Here is a 16,756-nt window from a genome sequence, read left to right on the forward strand (position 1 = left end):
CATGCGGGTTATCATGTAACTGGAGAATTCCTCCCCCCCCCCCCCCCCCCCCCGCCCCCCACTCTGTTACCCACTCCCCTCCACTGAAGAAACAGGAACTTACTTGGTGGTGAATGATATATTAGCACTGTGTACTTTAGTCAGCAAATATCATGTTGGTTCCACATGCGCAGTATGATCAGCAGGAAATATACAATATTTGTCACAGTTCAGTGAAACAAATTTCCTCCAGTTGAGTCATAGGTTATTGCCATTTCAGTACAGTCAGTTTTCCAGTATGTGTTCAATGTATAAAATATTCTTCCAGGAATTTATTAAAGGCAGGCCATAAAACTAGTGAAGGTGCAAGTGAGTTCATGATGTCTTTATGCAACAGGTCAGTAAGTTGCATCATATTGGTGACTTCTCTTGACATTGTATAATACAAAGTAAAGCTAACTGTAGAGATTCCCAGTTTCATGTATAATGATATCATCTGCATTGTTCAGAAGAAATTAAGTGTTCACTTTGTGTACATAAAATAAGAATATTTACTAAAACCTGGGGTAGCTTCTTTCTTAACATTACCTGTGAACTTCAGTGAGATGTATACCTTAATAACATTGAATGCTGTTTTAATAAAGAAAAACCTGTATCCTGATCCCATTCAGCTTTGCTGAAAGTTATACAGACCTGCTCCAAAAAATTTACTCTGTATGTTTTTGATATACAGATCAGAGAGTATGCAGATAATAATATAATTCATCCACTAGACATCTGTAAATCCTATATCACTGTCATGCAGTGGACTACAGCATTGGTTTGTCATTTGAATGAGTGGCAGATAGTGGTCTGTGTGCTTATTTCTTGGTGGAATGTGAGTGTGAGAACTGGCCCCATGGCTTTCCCCGTGCCTTAGCAACAGATAAGAGGTTGTGCCCAGTGTTGATATCACATCTGAGCCAGCACGGGATGCCTTCTCTGTTGGGGCCAGAGGCCATTTTTCCTACCATGTCCATACGTGCTTAAAGAGTGTGTATGTTGATCATTGGGAGCTCCATCATCAGCCAGATACTGGAACTTCTCGATAAAAGAAAAGACACGTTGGGATAAAAGGCCAGTGTAAACTTCCTATGTTGGAGAGCTCTTGTTGGATATGTGAAGGCAGCTCTGCAGGAGCTATTGAACAAAATGAGTGCAACCAATTGCAAATCGTAGTCCATGTCAGCATGGATTATGTTTTTCATCCATGTTCTGAGGAGATACTGGTTCCTTTAGATGGTTGCTGATTTGGTAGAGAGAGCATGTGGGGTGGAAGGACGTGCCACTATCTGCTGCATCACACCCAAAATCATTTAAGGTTGTCTAATTTCAGAGTTGAGCAGATGGCCTAAACCATATCCTTAAATGATTTAGCAACAATCTCGGATGTGATTCCTTGGCTTTCACTATAAAGTAAACTAGGTCACAAGATCAAGAATGCACATTCTTAAACAGTACGTTCAAATATTCCCCATAGCTTGTCAGTTTCGATGTTTGTATGCACACCCAAAAAAGAAAAAGAAGAAGAAAAGACTCATGCAATTAAAATGTTTCAAATTGATTTAAGATAAACTACAACAGGAAGGGAAAAGCTGTTTCACATATCTGTGTAAAATATCAGGAGGCATGACATCTGATGCAGCTCACAAATGTGGTAAAACTCCCAATTAAAAGTTCCCTACAATAACTCCAAGAATCTTGGCGAACTGCACATCAATTAATAGTTTGGCGAAGGAAAACATTAAATTAACATCTCATTACCTATGTAACAGATTTCTGTTCCCATATGTCAAACAAAAGAGGCAAGGACAACAATTTTTCTAATTTGAAGAGTCTCTTGAGTTCTTGGAAAACTGTTCCCAAGGTGCTAACATCAGAGGTGTTAATACAAGTGCATAAACTTAAATGTTAAAAGGGTGACAATCATATTTGACTCTGGAGATGAAGATGTGAAGCACGAATTGATAAAATTCAGAAGCATTGTGTAGTACCCCCTTGCCAGTTGTTCCCAGCCTTTCTGTTACTATTCCCCCTAAGTGAAATTAGACATTACGTAGTAACCCCCGCCCCCATTTTTTTTTTTTTTTACACTCCCACCATCATCATCATTAGTGCCTAACTAAACTTTAGAATGAAGAAGAATTTTATAGAACAATTTTATTTTTAAATGATAAAAGGTAAGTAATATTTAGTTTTTGTAACTGTTTTATCAAACCTCAAACTAATGAATCAAATAGACAATTGGTGCTGCTTAATTCAAACAACAGTTTTTTTTTATGGAATGATAAAGCACATCACAAAGCATCATGAGTGTTACCTACACCATTAAATACTGAGCAAGGTTTTGATGGGTGGAAAATATCTACTATGGCTTACTAGCTGTGTTAGACGTTGCTACAGAAGCAAAGAGCATCTCATCACAGAGTTAAGCAAAGTAAAAGCTTTGTTTACAAAGAAAAGCTGAGTGAAGCCTCAAAGTGCTAAAGGAAAGCAACACAAGACTTGTTCAATGAATGCAAAAGTAGATTTATGCCAGTCTCTCTCAACCATAATCCTAAGAAGTTTTGGTCTTATGTATACTCAGTCAGCAGATTGAAATCATCTTGTCAATTGCTCTGTGACCATATTGGTACCAAAACAGGTTACAGAAAGGACAGGACAAAATAATGAAATTAGACATCTGAAACTCTTTTACTACAGAAAATGTAACACAGTTCATCCTTCGTCATCACGCAAACGCCAAAATGACATGTATTACGATAAGTGATTATGGGACAGAAAATCAATTAAAACTGCTCAACATTAGAAAGTCATATAGACATGATGAGATTCTGCCAGAGATTTGAGAGATATTACATGAAAGAAATTGTTCCCATTCCAGCTGTGTTTTCTTGTAAGCCACTGAAGCATTAAGGGTACCAAGTGATTGGAAAATAGAAATACTGATAATGACAAAGGGCTTTAATACATATACTGTAAAGTAGTTATCAAAACACAGACATCTTTCAAGAGGTTTGCAGGATGCTCTGAGATTAACACCAGACATAATTTTTATAACACACATCTGTTCTCTGAAAATACTATTCATGTAACTTGAATTTCCTCAGAAAATGATTGTTTAACTTGTTAGTGAATGCGAATATTGAGAATAAACTAGTTCCTTCACTTTTAAATCATCTATAGCAGTAATCATATGTGCTGCAAACATAGCTGAACTGGGGCAGTTCATTAGTTCTGTGCCCTGTATTTACCAATTGAGGTTGTGATCTATCTATAGTCCCAAAAACGTAGCACTTTATACTTCCTGTGTATTCTGAAAAACTTTTAGTTATAGTGTGTGGAGTTTTGTGAGAAATACTAAAGTGTATGCGCTGAGTCGTGGCACAACTGAATGATGAAGTGCATGTGCCAAGTAACAAAAAGAAGCAGCTTTGAACATAAGCTTTTTGTTTCAAAGATGTCCTACAGACAGCATATCGTTAGTGTGGCATATTTCTTTCACAGCTGTGATTTCTACGCAATATGTTAGGTAGTTCAAACATTATTTACTATCTGCATTTGTGCAGAATACTTTCGCACAGCAAGTACTGTATTTACTATATACTTTAGGTGAATGTTATGACTTGAAAATTCTCAAAACAAATATTAATGCTGTCTGTGCAGTGCACATTGACCTCAGAAGAATCAAGATATGATAGAGTGCTGCCTGTATAAACCTGAGCAAAAGGCAAGTCAAAATACAATCTGGTTCGGCTCAGAATACTTTGCTTGCTGCTTCATGCTGACCTTGTGTTCACAGAATCATTTCAGTGTTTGTAGCTTCACACATACGTGATCTGTTTGTCAGATTGTAACTATTCGCATTTAATATTTTTCGTTAACTTCCTGTCTACATACCTTCCTAACCTGTTTTTAATTGTGCTTTTAACATTACTGTAACTTTCATAGAAAAACCTCCTTGGTCCAAGGAATTAATTTTTTTTGTTAGAAATAGCGAATTTCCATTAATATAGGTTTGAGTTTCTTTGTACTAAGTTAACAAACGATTGCTAATTCGGTACATTCAAATTTGTACTTCAGTATTACACAAATAATACCAAACAGTGAAAACTCCGGGTTGTAATACGAACAATATTAGGGAAAGGATAGATTGCTGCCGACTTTAAAGATAGCTCATTGTGTTGCAGACAGGCACAATGTAAAGACTATTAAATGTTATAGCTTTCAGCCAAAGCCTTATTCAGCAAATTGCGCCCCCCCCCCCCCCCCCCCCACACACAGATATAGTCACACAAGGAAGCACAACTTGTGCACACATGACCGATAACACCAGCAGCTGATATCGGTAAGTAGCAATCTGTCCTTTTCTTTATATATCTCCAGAATGTGGAAAGAGACTTGAATTTAAGGTTATAGATTGCAAAAAGGGACTGTAAAGTATTCAAAAAATGTACAGGAAGAAATATTACCACATATATAATACTTCAAGCATTGAAAATTTTGTGCGGAATTGGCTCCTCTATGTACACAACATCATGTTGATGTAATAGTGTTTGCTGAATCATGTGGTGTCCTAAGATATTTTGACAGCAGTGTTTACTGTTCTATATCTGTGTCATCTAATTGATAAATAATTTTCCTTCCTAAGACTTTCCTTAATTTCAGAACAGCAGATTATTGTTTGTTTCTTTTTTGTGTGTATGTCTGTGTGGGGGTGGGGGGGGGGGGGTGCAGAAGAGGCAGAGGCAGCTGGGACAAACAGATAGTTATCTAAAAAAAATCAATAATTTCACATTTCAGAAACTAACAGATATGCAAATTGCTTGTGTTGAATGTTTGAAATAAACATAATTTACATTCCACAACAGTTTATAAGTATTTTCTTATATTTTCAGTGTTACTATTTGGGTGGTCTCGAGGAGTCTGCGACTGGAATACTGGGAGAAATGTCCAAGCCAGTGTCATGGTCAATGCCAGCTGAAAAAGTGTGTGAAAAATTGAAGAAAAAAGATTCACAGATTTGCGATTTACGCTATGGTAGGCAGCTTTTTTACATTTTGCATTAAATAGCACAATTCTCTAAAATAACCAACCAATGTACCTTTGAAAGAATTCCTAGTACTTTCAGGTATTTTCCCCAGTGATCCATGTGTCCATCTGTGATAATAGACTTAGTCTCTCCTAATAAGTTGTAAGCAATAAGTCATGTTGTATCTGTCATAAAATGTTTATTTTATCAGAACAATATCTGATGCTCTTTTTGTGTTGCTGTACTTGTAAATCATACCAGGGCAAATCACTTAACTGCAGCCTTCTACCTTTACGTTGATAGCCTATACCTACTATTGCTGCAGTGTGCTCTGGATAAGGCCTATAATATCCCGTCAGATGTCTTTTATTTACATTTACATTCATACTCCGCAAACCAGCATATGGTGTGTGGTGGAGGGTACCTTGTATCACTACTAGTCATTTCCTTTCCTGTTCCACTCACAAATGGAACAAGGAAAAAACGACTGTTTATATACCTTCCTACAGGCCATAATTTCTTTTATCTTCAAGGTTCTTATGCAAAAAGCACATTGGTGGTTGTAGAATCATTCTGCATCAACTTCAAATGCCAGTTCTCTAAATTTTCTCAATTCTTTTCTCAAAAAGAATATCACTTTCCCTCCAGGGATTCCCGTTTTAGTTAACCATGTATCTCTAATATTTATGTGTATATCGAACCTACAGGTAACTAATCTAGCAGCCCGTCTCTGAATTACATTGCTGTATTCCTTTAATCCAACCTTTTGGGGATCCCAAACACTTGAACAGTACTCAAGAGCGGATCGCACTAGTGTTCTATATGTGGTCTCCTTTACAGACGAACTACATTTTCCTAAAATTCTCCCAACTAACTGAAGTCAGCCATTCGCCTTCTCTTTGACAGAACTTTTATAATTGCCAGGTCTACACTATAAACTTATGTGAAAGTACCCCAGTGCATCAGCTTACAAAGTCTTTGATGTCTTTTATGAAAATTTTTGACAGAATTGTTCCCCAGACCCTGACCACACTGCAGTCACAAACCTGACAGCTCTTTGCATGCCCATGGCCACTCATTGGGATTTCAAAAAGAAAATCTATAGCATCATTAATTATTTTAAAGTTAGTGTGCCAGTCGCACTAATGGCTCAGTTCAGACAAGGAAATGAACTTAAAATGAACATAACTTGGCCTTACTAACCGCCCAGATGACTCAATTTAGAGCTACACAAAATGAAGAATGGGATATTTGAATTACACTGTCAATAAAAATAAACAATAAAAATGGACTATAGAGCTAATGTTGGTAACTTCTGGGTCATTTGCTATGTTCAGTGGCACATCACCAAATGTCTATGCCACCCTAGTTTGAGGACAACCCATAGAAAACTCACATCAGCATAAACTTTAACTGTTGACACACTTTAATATCTTAACAGCCCAAGATTACAAGCACTTTTACCTCCATAATAATGACCCAGTGTCATAATACAAACTTCCTCCCAGTTCTTCCTCCTGCATGAGGTAGCCACACACTCTTTCTGTTCTGTACCACTGATATAACCAGTATCCTATCACCTTCACGTATTGTGTCAGAATCACTAAAAATACTCTATTTTGACCTACCTTCCCATCTTGTCAGTCAGTGGGAATCTTTCCACCATCTGCTTCAATAGCACCCTGACAAACTGGCAGACAATGGGCAGATCATCTGCAATGCTGAAAGGATAGATGGTTTTTTCACCAGGTGAAGTGAAAGCTTTTAGAACCTCATCTGCAATTGTTCACCTCAACTTCGCTTGGCTGCTAGTGCAGGTGGTGGTCTGCAGAAATGGGGCATTTTTACCGTGCTAATCCCCATTGTCACAAGAACATACTTCTTATTGATACTATGACTGTCTTGGAGTCATTACTTTTTATTTTTCTCCTAAATGCTTGTGTTTCGAGCATTCAGTGTGAAATATTGATATGCAACCCTAATGAGATATTCCACATTCTCTAACCCTTTGACAGTAACTAGGAGAGTGAAAGATGTGTAATCCATTCTCGAGCTACAAGTACATGGTGATTCTAATTAAAGTTCATTTCAAAATGCTATAAAAAATAAAAGAAATGCTGATCGGAATGATGTTAAATTTAAATGGAATATTATCAAAGAAGGGGAAACATCATTGGGGGGGGGGGGAAACGGATGGAAAATTTTGCCACTAGTTGGCATTGTAAGCGTCATAACGTAAATGAGTTCAGCTACAAATAACACATGAATTGCAATATGATACTCATGGTGCGAGTTGCACATTTAACCAACTGTACTGTGTAATGTGCAAGACTGCACAAGGCTGGCATTCAACAATTGAAGACTTGTAATAAAAAAAGGCTGTAAGTGCCAAAATAAGATATTTTGAAGTTTAGTGTGAAATGGAATCTGTATGTCAAACCCAATAATGTATAAAAGGATACAACTGTCATGAATGAAAATGCAGTACCAAATGCAATCGAGATATGGCATGTAGTTTAGCAGTCACTGCTGTTAACATATGAAAAGCTCTATGTTCCATGCACTTACTCCTCAGTGCTAGATAAAATGGTGAAGACCGCACATACTTGTAACAGTTTGAGTGGAAAGAAATAATGAATTAAATGAAGAGGTTCTGTGGGAGCAATGAGGAAAAAGCTGAAAAGTGGAAGGATTGAATACATAAGTTGAAGTAATAAGCATAATCCAGCAAAAGCTTGTCCAGCACGGGAGGTAAGTCTCGTTACTGATCACTAACCTACACCATAACTGGACATTATGTTTATTCTGGTGACCAAATGCATTGTTCCATGACAAATAAAGCCATTTATTGTCAATAACGTGAATGCATCTGACGTCTTTGATTTCAAGAAAGCAGCAAATTATAATAATTAGGAGGGTATCTCTATTTTGGGAATAGGTACAGAGTACAGGACAGGACAGCAAGAAAATGTAACAACCTACTGTGGTTGTTTCAATCCACATCTGTGAATAAAAGACGACAGACTTGATTGAAATGATGCAGTAACAGAGAAATAATGACCACATACAGCTCTACAAAAGCAGAATGAATTTTTAATATCTTTTTGCTGAGTATTGAACTGCGGCACATACATCCTTTCATTGCATTTCCACTTTCAGTAACTTTTTCATACTATTAAAATACAATATTTGTAATTTCCTTTGGAAACTAGATGCATGTTATGCTTAAATGTCAAATAAAATGCATTAACAGTGCAATTATGAGCATTAATTACCTGGTAACTTGAAACTCATTTTCCCAAATTCATGATTTTGCTGCTTAGAGCCTTTTTATTTTAAGTTATCAACTGTGGCACTGTTAGTAAAGGTCATACCACATTGGATGGGAGAAATCATTTTTTAACTGTCCTAAGTCTAGAATCAAATAAAAATCAACAATGAAAGCAGTTTTTTTGTTGTGAGCCTGGTGCAACACATGTTCAGTATACTGTCAGCTGTTTTCTGCCACAAGTTTAACTTGAGAAACGTGATGTTCCACACCGATCGGAGTGTCTCAGGGGTCTTGTTCATAATGTACTGCACAATGCACACAATCAGTTCAGCTGCGTTTGTAATTGGAGCACTGAACACAACATTTTCAGATAACCCTATTGCCAGAAGTCACACAAATTAAGATCAGGTGATCTGGACAGTCAGGCTGTAGGGAAATTATGGCTGATAATTCTAGCATTTCCAAAATGCCTTAGCAGCAACTGTTTCGCTGGCTGTGCAGTGTGCAGAGGAGCACCATCTTGCATAAAAAGATCCAATCCACACATACATCATGTGGAAATGTTGGAAAGTACGTTGGTACCCAGAAGACTGTCATAGCATTTACCAGTGACGGTACAGGTAACAGGATCTCCACATCACGCAGTTTCCTTCACGGAAAGAAGCAGTACCAATCGATGTGCATGCAAGTTTTCCATTGCCTTATTCTTCAATTCTTTGTATTGGCATGTCTTTGGAGCTGGAAATGGGCTTCGTCTGTCCACAGAATGTTCCATGGCTGTTCATTGTCCACTTTCCTGAGAGCAAGACATTCTAGAGTCTTTATGGCAGGTAAGCATGAAGCAGCTTCTGAACATGAATAATTCTGTATGGATAGCAATGCAGGACATTTCGTAGAATTTTATGCACTGTGCTCACAGGCATAACCAAAGTTTGAGAAGTTCTCCATGCACTGCATGTTTGCACACCACCACTCAACGCCCCCAGCATTGCTGTGGTCACATCTTCTACTAATAACAGATCGCTTGTTTTCCTCCCTCTACCACACTGCACTTCAAAAGAACCTTTCTTTTTGAATTAAGTAATCATTTTCTCCAGACCCTGGGCAAACATTTGACCAACACCTTTTATTATGCCCTTGAGTGTACGGAAGTTCTGTAGAGCTACTGCCACAAAGTCTCAATTCTTGTAAAAGAGGTTTAACAGCAATGGATGTTTGTGCATTGAGATAGTCATGCTGAACATCTCAAGAGACAAACTGGGGAAACAGCCATGTATCCCACGTCTTTTATTTCTCATATTCTGCCGTGTGCAGTGCCATCTAGTAGTAAAATTTTGGTTACATTTTATTTATATATTTGCCAATAACGTTTCCCCGTCTTTAATAAAAATCCATTCAAATCTTGCATCATTCTGAACAGTAGTTATTTTTTTACAGTGCTTTAAAACTATCAGTTTAATTATCAGTTTGCATATCGTGTTTAGGGTGACAGGGTGGAGGAGAATGAATAAATTGCATATGAAAATAATGTAATGTAGAAAACAAAGTAAAAAGAGAAGGCAACTAGACCAAATAAAGCAAGGTGTCATTAGAGACATCTTCAAATACCAAACTGACTTCATCTGCAGAGAAGTACTAAGTGTGTTACTGTTGAAATGTTGTACACTGAAGAACCAAAGAAACTGGTATAGGCATGCGTATTCAAATACAGAGAGATGTAAACAGGCAGAATACAGCACCGCGGCCGGCAGTGCCTATATAAAGCAACAAGTGTCTGGTGCAGTTGTTAGATCAGTTACTGCTGCTACAATGGCAAGTTACCAAGATTTAAGTAAGTTTGAACATGGTGTTATAGTCAGCGCATGAGCGATGGGACACAGCATCTCCAAGGTAGCGATGAAGTTAAGATTTTCCCATACGACCATTTCATGAGTGTACCGTGAATATCAGGAATCCAGTAAGACCTGAAATCTCCGACATTGCTGCGGCCGGAAAAGATCCTGCAAGAACAGGGCTGATGATGACTGAAGAGAATCATTCAACGTGACAGAAGTGCAACCCTTCTGCAAATTCCTGCAGATTTCAGTACTGGACCACTCAAAAATCAATAATACGGGCTTTCGGAGCTGAAGGCTTACTCGGGTACCCTTGATGGCTGCACGACATACTGGCAATTCCAGCAGGACAATGCAACACCCCACATGTCCAGAATCACTACAAAGTGGCTGCAGGAACACTTCTGAGTTTAAACGCTTCCGCCGGCCACCAAACCTCTGAGACAGGAACATTATTGTATCTGGGATGTCTTGCGACATGCTGTTCAGAAGGGATCTCCACCCCCTCGTACTCGTATGTATTTATGGCCAGTCCTGTAGGACTCATGGTGTCATTTCCCTCCAGCAGTACTTCAGACATTAGTAGAGACCATCCCATGTCGTGTTGAGGCACTTGGGCATGCTCATGGGGGCCCTACACTATATTAGGCAGGTGTACCAGTTTCTTTGGCTCTTCAGTGTATGAGAGAGAAATTGAGACAATAAAAATTGCAAAAAGTTTTACTTTTTTCAAAACATTAGACAAATTTATTCGCACTCAAGAATGGTTGAGCATTTCTGGGGGCATGGGGAAGCGGGGGGGATTAGGAGAAAGAAGTAACTAAAAATTTAGATTTCACTTGCCTAGATAAGTGGGAAGGTATGTTCATAGATTAAGCAATAATTATTTTCAGCAGTTGTTTGACAGTAATATTGGCTATGTACCACAATCCAGTCTCCATGCATCTTCATCTATTCAAGTATTTCCTGATACTAAAGTGTAGACTTTCACGGCCGGAAATGTCTTGTCCATTATGATTATACAGGCTGTTATGCTATGGTCGGTTGATGAATTTTGTCTCAATTCTCAACGTTTCGTCCCTGTCTGCGGGAGATATCTTCAAGGGGGTCTGTAGCTCGATCGAAGGTCCAACACACCCGCTGGCTCGCTACTGACTGCCGCTAAATTCTGTGTCTGTTTCAAAATGTTTGGAAGAGCACAAGGGCAATTGTAGAAGAGGAGAAATGGAACAATCAGCTGTTGCGGAGCATGCTTTCCAGCCAGGGAACCGCCATATTCGTTTCGAGGAGACGCAAGTACTAGCTGCCACAAGCGGATATTACGAAAGGCTCTACAGGGAGGCAATCGAAATCGCTAAACACCCTAATAATTCCAATCGAATGGAGGAGGGCGTAAAATTAAACGGTATATGGATGCCGGTGTTAAAGATGATGTGTACCACCCACCCACTACTGGGTGATGGCAACGGCGATCGACAGCAGCAGACAGCGGCCAATTGCACTGACGTTTTCAAAACACGTGACGTCATGCCGCGGCACGGGAGCACGCAGACGCGGAATTTAGCGGCCGTCAGTACCGAGCCAGCGGGTGTGTTGGACCTTCCATTGAGCTACAGACCCCCTTGAAAATGTCTCCCGCAGACAGGGTCGAAACGTTGGGAATTGAGACAAAATTCATCAACCAACCATGGCATAACAGCCCGGATAATCATAATGGACAAGTGTTTCCTGTTAGCTCTCTTCTGCATTCTTTCCAGTCCTTAGGTCTACATCACTTCTTTCTTCTTGGAGGTTTCTGTGCCCACACTCAGAGACACTCTGTTAACATCACGTGTATCATATGGCCATCGCATTTTCATCTTTTCTTCTTACCCAGCGTGCTAGTCCCCACAGGGGTGTCCACAGCTCTTTTGTGGGGTACATGTGTGGAAGCCACGTCGCCCTAAGCTGTTGCAGCTTTTCATCTCTCCTGGGCTGCATTTCCTTCCTCATATCCACTCCCTATCATAGCTCATCCCCTTCCTGCTCCCGTCTTTCTCCCCTAGTGTGTCCCTTGACAACCACGTAGCTATTCCCTCAGTTCCGCTAATCATTTATGGTCTTTTCTCACATTTCCACTCTCCCTCTTTTTCACCTTCTTCCTGTCCTCCTTTGGCTTTGACCCCCTTTCAAAATTGTTTTCGTAGTGTGAGCTACCGTCACACCCCACACTTGGTCACTAGCATGTAGCCAATCCGTGTGGTGGGGCTTTTATGTACCCATGTGGCTGAGACCCCTTACACAGGAATCCCACTTCTGAGACTTGAGCTGTCTCTGTCTCGTGTATGTCTGGGAGTAGTTGCTCATCTTTGTGGGGCACTGGAACTCCCCGCAAAGATCACTGTGCCAAGCGGCCTTTGCTGTGACTGGGTGCCCCCAAGGGGGGGGGGGCCTTATTGAGGTGGGTTGTACCAGGACATATGCTCTGCACATGAAGTGTGCTAAGCTCGACACTTCTGGCCGCTCTTCTGTGGCCGTCTCTACCAGTAGGAACATACCTCTCTCTGCTCGTTTTTTTGCTTCCTTGGCCTTCGGTCCGCAGCTCGCGGTCGCGTTCTCGCATCCCGAGCACGGGGTCCCAGGTTCGATTCCCGGTGGGGTCAGGGATTTTTACCTGCCTCAAGATGACTGAGTGTTTGTGTTGTCCTCATCATTCATGAAAGTGGACTGAGCAAAGGTTGGGAATTTGTACGGGCGCTTATAACCGCCCAGTTGAGCACACCACAAACCAATTGTTGTCATCATCATCATCATCATCATCATCATCATCATCATCATCCTTATCCTTGGCCTTCCCCTCCCTGGCTGGCTACTCCCTGAGAAGAGAGCCAGGCCTGCCAGCTTGGGGCAAAACCTTTTCTCTATTACTTGGTTTGTTCCAGGACAGGCAGGGAGAGTATCACCATTACCAAACTGCTCTTTTTTTGTAGAACACATTGAAGATAAGTTTGGTGAATCTGGCGAAGATAAGTTTGGTGCATCTGGTACGTCCAGAGAGTGCTGAGGACAATTGTGTTGATACTGGTGCTTTCATACTGGTTTTTGAAGAGGCACCCCTCCAGAAGAAGCAAAAGTAATGGTTTATCATTGCAAAATGAATCCCTACATCCCACCTCACATTTGCTGTTTCCGGTGCCTCCATTTTGGCCACATATCTTCACAATGTGAAGTGACTCGTATTTGTGGCGACTGTAGCCACCCTCTCCTTGTGGAGAGTCCTTGCACGCAATCGCCCAAGTTTGTGAACTGTTCTGGCCCCCATTCTCCTCACTCGCCAGATTGCCCACTCTATAAAAAGGAAAGGAAGATTCACTAATTCAAAACTCTTGACTGTCTGACAGACAACACAAATTAAACCAGCTCCACTTGGTATCTTTAACATCTGCTGTTGATTCTGCAGTGTCTTTTCCTCCTCCTCCTCCTCCTCCTCCTCCTCTTTCCTTGTTACTTCCATCCTGCCCCCTTCGTTTTCCTCCTCCCTGACAGTTCCCGTTTCCTCCCTTCACAGAACCGCTTCTTCTCTTTGACCATAGAAGAGACCACCTTCTCTGGCACCTGCTGAGAATGAGGCTGTCTCTAAGAGCCTCCCTCCCCAGCGTCTCCAGGATAAGAAAGCTGTATCTTAGTCTGGACCAGCACTCTGTGGGCCTCAAGGCCGCTTGTTTACTTTCATATCCCAATATTGCTGCAAGTTGCTCTCTTCCTGACCACACCTCCACTCATCCCCCAAAGGAGAAGAAGAAGATCCACGAGTCTTGGTGTGAGGCATACCCAACATCCCATGGGGTGTTGTGCCCTCCCTCTCAATCAGGGTCTGATCTTACATTCGTGGACGTCACTCGGTCCTTACCAGTGATGGACACTGACATGGCACAATGATCAATTCTGGCCCATTCGACATTCATCCAGATTCTTGTACTACACTACTGTAATTGTTTCTATTGTCATGTTCCTCAATTGCAGTCCCTACTTCCTCTCTACCCTGTAGCTTGTGTGGTATTGCAGGAATATTGTATTGTGTATACTCATTCGCCAGTTCTGAGTGTCTTCCAAGCCTTCTGCCAGAACTGGGTTGGCCCTTTGTGAGCCTCTGGTGGTGTCTGTATGTTGGTCTACACAAATTTCGTGGTTCCAGGGTTTTTCTTCAAACCACAGTGGAAGTGGTGGCTATTTGATTCCATTTAGACTCTGCAGTAACAATATGCAATCCTTATCTCCCTCCAGACCTGCCTCCTACACTTCCTGCTCTCCTTGCCCTCCTTAGACAGCTTTCTCCTCCCTTGGTCATCCTCAGGGATTTTAATGCCCGTAACCCTCTGTGGGGGTGGTACTGGGACCACTGTCCGGGGCAGGATTGTTGAAGACCTGTTGGGAGGACTTGATCTCTCCCTTCTGAAACTCCCCCACACTTTGGGGGTGGGGGGTGACATAGCACCTTCTGTCATTGATCATCACAATTTGTGTGACAACAATTATTTTCCGTTTTTCTTATCTTTTCTTCAGCATCATTCACCTGGATGCCCTTCCAGGTGGCCATTTACTGACGTAGATTGGGATGCCTTCCCCTTGGCTGCCATCCCAACCTTTCCAACACATGATGACATTGGTGTGTCCACACAGAGTTTGATCGGGGACACCCTTTATCAGCTGCTTTAGGGATTCCCTCCTCCTCGGGATCTCCCCTATGGAAGACTGTCCCTTGGTGGACCTGTTAATTTTCTGTAGCTATTAAAGACCCTCCACCACTACAAATAGCATCCATATCTTGACCACCTTCTGGCCTTTAAACAGCTTTGTGGTTGGGTCCTTTATCTTATTAATTGCTAGAAACAGATTTATTGGGAACGATATGTCACTGCCATAGGGCCACATACTCGCTCTTCACAGGTATGGGTGAAGATAATGCACATTTTTGGATGCTGTCCTCCTTCAGACGTCACAGGAATTTTCTTGAATGGTGTTAACCTCATCAATCCAGACTTATCGCTCAGCATTTCATTTAGGCCTCGGCCTCAGTGCACTATATGCTCACATTCCATCTTCTCAAACACCCTCTGGAACGACTCCCTTTATCGTCGTTCTGCATTGCCTGGAGCCTTATAATGCCCTGTTTAAGTGGGAATTCACCAGAGCTCTTGCTCTCTCCCCTGACAGGCTCCTTGACCAGACCAGGTGCACAACCAAATGCTTCAACACTTACTGGAAGTCCACAGGAGCCAGGTCTGGACAGTAAAGGATGATTTCGATTTTTGTACAACTGTCGCGCACCGACAGGGATAAATGTGCAGAAGCATTATCGTGATGCAGAATTGCAAGCTGTTTCTTTATCTCATTTTCTCACAACACTTCCCGATAGTACAAGTGATTAACAGTTTGCCCCAGTGTGGCACAAATTCATGATAAAATAATCCGTCAGAGTCAAAGAAAACTATCAGTATGGCTTTGACCTGACCCGACAAGCTTTTTGGGTCTCGGAGAACCTTTCCAAACCCATTGTGAAGACTAAACCTTGGTCTCATAACAATAGAACCATGTCTCACCACCACTTATGATTCTCTTAAGAAACATCTCATTCTCATTTGTGTGATCCAAAAGCTCCTCACAGATTGCGAGGTGAAGATCTTTCTGGTTGTGGTTCATGAGCTGTGGTATGAACTTGGTTGCAGCACAGTGCTTTCCAAGATGCTGTGTCAGAATTTCATGGCATAATCCAACTGAAACGTTACATTATTCTGCAATCTGTAGGGCAGTTAGTCTTTGATTGAGAAGCACAATTTTGTTGACATTCCTGACATGAATGTCATCGGTAGATGTCGAATGGTGTCCTGAATGAAGGTCATCTTTAGCTTCCATCTGGCCATTTCTAAATCGTGTGAACCATTCATAACACCGAGTATGGCTTAAGCACTTAGCACTGTAGGCACTGCATCATTTGGTGTCTCTCTGTAAAGGTTTTTTTCCCACACACAATTTAATGCAGATGTGTTGCTCTTCTAACTCTGCCATCTCAAAATTTGCAAACTGTGTAACACAATGTCCTACTCAATACAGCATTGAACAATAACTAACAGACATACAACAGTGAAACGTCCAGCAGTTACATAGGCGTGTGCAGGAATACCAACTGTGTTTCGCTCCAACACACCATTGGCGCAAAATTACAGGTGTTCCAGATTTTTTTTTAACAGACCTGTTACTTATACTTTCCATTTGTTTGTGGAGAGATAGGGAATTCCCTTCCCTATGGCAAGAAAATGGTGTTATTCCAGTTTGGAAATTGGGTAAACTGCCTCTTCAGATGGCAGCTATCGTCAGATGAGTTTAACCAGTGCCCTCTGCAAGTTACTAGTATGGCAAGTCAAAGGCTGTATTTAATCCTTGAGTCCCAGGACCTTCTGGCTTTGACCCAGGGTGGTTTTCGCTGATACCGTTCTACTGCAGACAATTTAGTCCGCCTGAAGTCTGCTATCCGAATGGCTTTTGCCAGGCGCCAACACCTAGTTACAGTCTTCTTTAATCTGCATAAAGCTTATGATACCACAAGGCTCTGTCACATACTTG

At 41.1% G+C, this 16,756-nt stretch overlaps 1 protein-coding gene across 1 annotated transcript in view; it reads left to right on the forward strand.

The window, feature by feature from the left end:
* LOC124556565 (mesencephalic astrocyte-derived neurotrophic factor homolog) overlaps positions 1-16,756 on the forward strand; it is a 35,241-nt gene that overhangs the window by 5,748 nt on the left and 12,737 nt on the right. The window contains exon 3 of the mRNA XM_047130520.1: positions 4,917-5,058. Coding sequence (XP_046986476.1) covers positions 4,917-5,058 — 142 coding nt within the window. The remainder of the gene's footprint in view (positions 1-4,916; positions 5,059-16,756) is intronic.

Source organism: Schistocerca americana, chromosome X, assembly GCF_021461395.2.
Source record: "Schistocerca americana isolate TAMUIC-IGC-003095 chromosome X, iqSchAmer2.1, whole genome shotgun sequence".
NCBI lineage: Eukaryota > Metazoa > Arthropoda > Insecta > Orthoptera > Acrididae > Schistocerca > Schistocerca americana.